Below are 4,384 nucleotides of genomic sequence, written 5' to 3'. Positions count from 1 at the left end.
AAGAGCTCCACTTCCTCCAGCAGTACAGGTGTGGGATAGGAGGGTACAGAGAGACGACATCTGCTAATCCTCTGATCTGCCTTCAGCATTGTCCTTTCTCTGGGCTCCAGAGAGGCATGGAGCTGAGATGCCTCCTGATTCTGCTCCTCTGTTTTCAGGTAAGAGGGATGAGGCGGTACAAGAGGAGCTCAGGTACGGCATTTCTCTGGCATTTGTCTAAGGTCCTGTTCAATGCATTGACATCCCAGCATTGGTTGAGGAATTGCCTGAAAGATTCTACCACTGAAGCAAGTTTCTTTTCAGATAGAGAAATTCTCTGCACCGCCACAAAAAGAGATGGTCCAGCTCTGGTTCCTATTACCTGGAGGTTCTGGCTTTTCCAGGACCAAAAGCAAGTCACTCCGGGCACAGCTGCCCCTTAAAAAACAGACATAAGCGTGTCATGCGAACAACACGTCCCCTGGCACTGCCTGGCCCAGGCCCACCCCTCCCTGAATGGGCTGTGTGGGCAGTGGCTCAAGGGACATCCGTCCTGGCAGCGACTCCTTCCCTGCACGTGCAATACTGAAGAGGAACCAGATCTACATAAGGACAGGCTCAGTCTGTGCAGCTCAAGACAGAAAGGTCTTACAGCATTTGTTTCAGGGCTGTCAAGCGCCTCTTTGGGGTTGATGGGATGCAGAATGCTGGGTACAGAGGCACGCCAGGCTAGATGTGCTGAGCACTGCTCCTTTGATGCAGCACAAACCACAAGTCTGAGGGAAGGATCCCTCTGAAAGCCTCTGCCAAGGCACAGGAGAGTCTTCGGGAAGCAGCGAGGAAGCAAATGCACATAGAGTTGCTAATAATTTTGGAACTGGGGTCATCCCCAGGACAGCAGGGTAATGCTATTCCAGCAGCCCCCAGGAATGACTAGCACGGATTTACTATCACAGGAGGCTGACAGAGTCTTCTGTTTCCTTACCAAACCTTTTGTATCTTCAGTCTTTTGAAGCCTCCGCAGCGCCAGCTCAGCCCTGTTAACTATTCCAGAGAGGGAGTATAATTCCATATATATTGTGCTCACTGTATCTCTAGACACAGAGCTTGAAGAGGTGTGAAAAGATCTGTCCATGAGCACGGTACTAACCTGTAACTAAAGCTGGACAATCTCCTCGTCTTTTGACAGCCACCGTTTCCCTGATCCCTCCCTTTCCCTTGAGTACACACCAGCCATGCCAAGAACCCATGCAGAACCGCGGTGGAGCTGGCACCGAGCCACACAGCACAGCTCCTTTGGCTTTTAAGGGCTGTTTCTGAGTCCTGCCCAAGCAGGACAGACTAAAGCAAGGAACACCCCTACAACACAAAGAACAGTTTCTACACCGGATCCTCACAGACAGTCAGCAATCTTTGCTTGAGGGAAACAGCGCTTTAGGCAGATGTGTCATTATGGCTCATGACATTTATTCTCATTGCCACCTGGGCTTTGAGGAGGCTTTTCTAGCAAGGTCCTGGGCAGGGGACACCTTGTGAGCCCAGAGAGAAGGGCTGGGCCAGGGCAAGGGACCTGCTGCATCTCCTATGGCTTGGGACAGCCAAAGGAGTGTCCTGCTGTCACTGGCGTGAGGACAGTGTGACACTGGCCAGATGAGAGCAGCAACGGGACAGGCTGAGCTCTGCTCTCTGTCACTTCCCCAAATGCACCCTGAAATTATCTTAATAACAGTCTTGCAAAACATGGTGATGGGTTTCCGCAGGAGAGCAAGATCTAGCCACTTCCTCCAGCAGTGTCACTGTGATGCAGGAGGGCTCACAGACAGATGGTTTTGAACAGACACGTTGGGCAGCCCCCAGCAATGCCCCTTCCATGGGCTTGAGGATAGCCATGGAGCTGAGGACCCTCCTCCTGCTGCTGCTCTGCTTCCCAGGTAAGAGAAGGGCCGGGCAGGCGTCAGGCTTACCACGCAGCCAGGGAGTGGGACAGCCCTCCCCACCTTCTGCTGCCGGGGGAGCTCCACCAGGGGCGGAAATCCAACACCGGCCAGGCTCTGAGCTCAGAAACTCGTGGCAGAAATGGGCAGGGGAGGGAAGGGGCAGCCCCACTTCCCACCATCTCTCCATTTAGGCTTGAAGGTCCAACACTCCTGGCACCTGCATGTCTGTGTGTGGGTTTTAAATCAAAGATACTAGGCTTTAAATCACAAATGCAGCTCAAATCTCAACTCTGCCCACCAGAAATCAACCTTCCTGTGTCCAAGCAGGTGAATTTAGCAGGGGAAATGGATCCTGGTTTTCAGAGTTCCTCCAGCCACAAGTGCCCATGGGGGAGGTTGGAGTTTCCCTGTGTCCGTCGAGAGATTGTGGGCAGACTTGCATGAGCTCCCCTCTCTCTCATCACATCTGATATTTAGGTGGTCTCCAAGCCCAAACACCTGATGCTTGGGAGATACGGGAAGGAAGCACTCTGCATATCCAGTGTCCTTACACAGCGCAGACCACCCAAAAGCCCAAAGCCTGGTGCCGCACTGGAGATGGGAGATTTGAGCTCTTAGCGGAGGTGACCTACACTCCACACTTATACACAAGCCAGGTCACAACGGGGAGAGTGACAATAGAGGACAACCCCACGCTCAGGACTGTGTCCATCACCATGACTGACCTCCAGGCAGAGGACTCGGACACATACTCCTGTGCTTACCGTCCCTACAGTCACACTGGTGATTATGTTCTACTAAAGACAATCTCGTTGAATGTTTTCCAGGGTGAGTACCTTTTCTCCCACACAAACTTAAGTCTTGTCAGAAAGTAACATAGTTCCTTCCCCTGCTCCGTCCCTCTCTCACACACAGCTGAGCAGCTCCCGGGGCCCCTACAGCTCCCCACCATCCTCAGCCTCGCTGCCTTCATGGTGCGAAGGAGCCCCACAGACCTGGCTGGCCTGCGGGCTCTTGGCTCCCCGTTGTCCTGCCCTACCTTGCCCCTGCCCTGGCTGATGGGGAGCTGCCCCAGGACAGGGTTTGTCCCAGGCACCCAGCTTAGGCTAGGAGGCAGGTTCCCGTGTGCCCACCACCACTCGCAGGTCAGTGACCACTCTGCTGTTTTGCAGAGCTGCACAGGCAGGAATTGGACAGTCTCTCTGTGCAGTGCAAATACAGCGTCTCCGTGTACAGCACTAAAGCCTGGTGTCGAAGAGATGAGACTAGCTGTAAAATCTGGGTGACAACAAATGGCTTTCCAAGCTGGACTAACAAGAAAGCCCTGGAAGGCAAAGTCTGGATACAGGATAACACCTGGGAAAGGACTGTCACCATCACCATGCAGAAGCTGCAGGCCCGGGACACTGGCGTGTACTGGTGTGCGCTCTACAGAAGCTCCTATCTCTCTCGGATAATGGAGGTCAGGCTCTCTGTGTCCAAGCGTGAGTATCTACTGGCAGCCCAGGGTGGATGTTGGGAGATTTTGGCCCCACCTCCCCTGCTCGTTCTCCCTCCTGTCCTGCGCCACACCAACAAGGAGCCAGCACCGCTGCCATGCTGCTGACGCCCATGTCTCTGCCTGCCTGTCTCTCTGGAGGACACGGTGGCAGCTGCCCCTTGGCCTGAGGAGCCAAAGCTCAGGCCTGGCCCTTCTTACTCTGTCTGCTCCCAGCAGAGACTCGGGGGAGGTTCCCGTGAGCTCCCTCAAATGGGGCCACTCTTCACAACTGCTCCTCCAGGAGCTGCTTCCCCAGCTCAGCACTCAGCTGGTCCACACTGGGCACTGCTGAAGACCTTCCCCCTGTCAGGCGTTGTTCTTGCTCTGCCCCATAGCTGCCTGCCCTCCCTGGTCCTTGCCTCCCAGACCTACAGGCTGAGTGCCTGTGAGCATGCAGTCCCTGAGGAACCTGAGAAATGGGACAGGACCCACCCAATTCGTGACTCCCCTCTGCACGAGTAATCTGAGTGCAGTCCCCTTCTACTCCTCGCGTCTGCAGGTAGAAGGAGATCCAGGGAGCATCCAGCCCACAGTATGCATTCCAGCGATGGGGAAAGGGTGCCGTTGTGCCCGCTTTGGGATCTCTCCAAACATGTTGGGTGTTTTCCAGGGACCAAAGAATACGTAGCCAAGGCGTCAGGCAATGTCTCTGTCCAGTGTCAGTACAGGGCTGCAGAGTACCAGCAAGTGAGCAAAGCCTGGTGCAAAGAGGGAGCCACAAAACCATGTATCGTGCTGGCTGACACAAAGATGAAATCCTCGGGGAACCGCAGGGCACATCAGCAAGGCAGAGTCACGATCCAGGATGACACCCAGCAGGGGATTATCACCGTCACCATGGAGAAGCTGCAGGTGCAGGACTCCGGCGTGTACTGGTGTGCGCTTTATGAACAAAGTCATCTTACCCGAATGGTGGAGGTTACGCTCA

At 54.6% G+C, this 4,384-nt stretch overlaps 1 protein-coding gene across 1 annotated transcript in view; it reads left to right on the top strand.

Moving 5' to 3' along the window:
* The first annotated feature begins 1,867 nt into the window (after window positions 1-1,867).
* The window catches only part of TREM1 (triggering receptor expressed on myeloid cells 1), a 5,255-nt gene continuing 2,738 nt past the window's right edge, over window positions 1,868-4,384 (top strand). Inside the window, exons 1-4 of the mRNA XM_010137095.1 lie at window positions 1,868-1,910; window positions 2,394-2,744; window positions 3,089-3,400; window positions 4,067-4,374. Coding sequence (XP_010135397.1) covers window positions 1,868-1,910; window positions 2,394-2,744; window positions 3,089-3,400; window positions 4,067-4,374 — 1,014 coding nt within the window. The remainder of the gene's footprint in view (window positions 1,911-2,393; window positions 2,745-3,088; window positions 3,401-4,066; window positions 4,375-4,384) is intronic.

Source organism: Buceros rhinoceros, unplaced genomic scaffold (assembly GCF_000710305.1).
Source record: "Buceros rhinoceros silvestris isolate BGI_N320 unplaced genomic scaffold, ASM71030v1 scaffold13150, whole genome shotgun sequence".
NCBI lineage: Eukaryota > Metazoa > Chordata > Aves > Bucerotiformes > Bucerotidae > Buceros > Buceros rhinoceros.
Note: the sequence above shows the minus strand (reverse complement) of the source record. Positions and strands in the feature narration are given on the sequence as shown.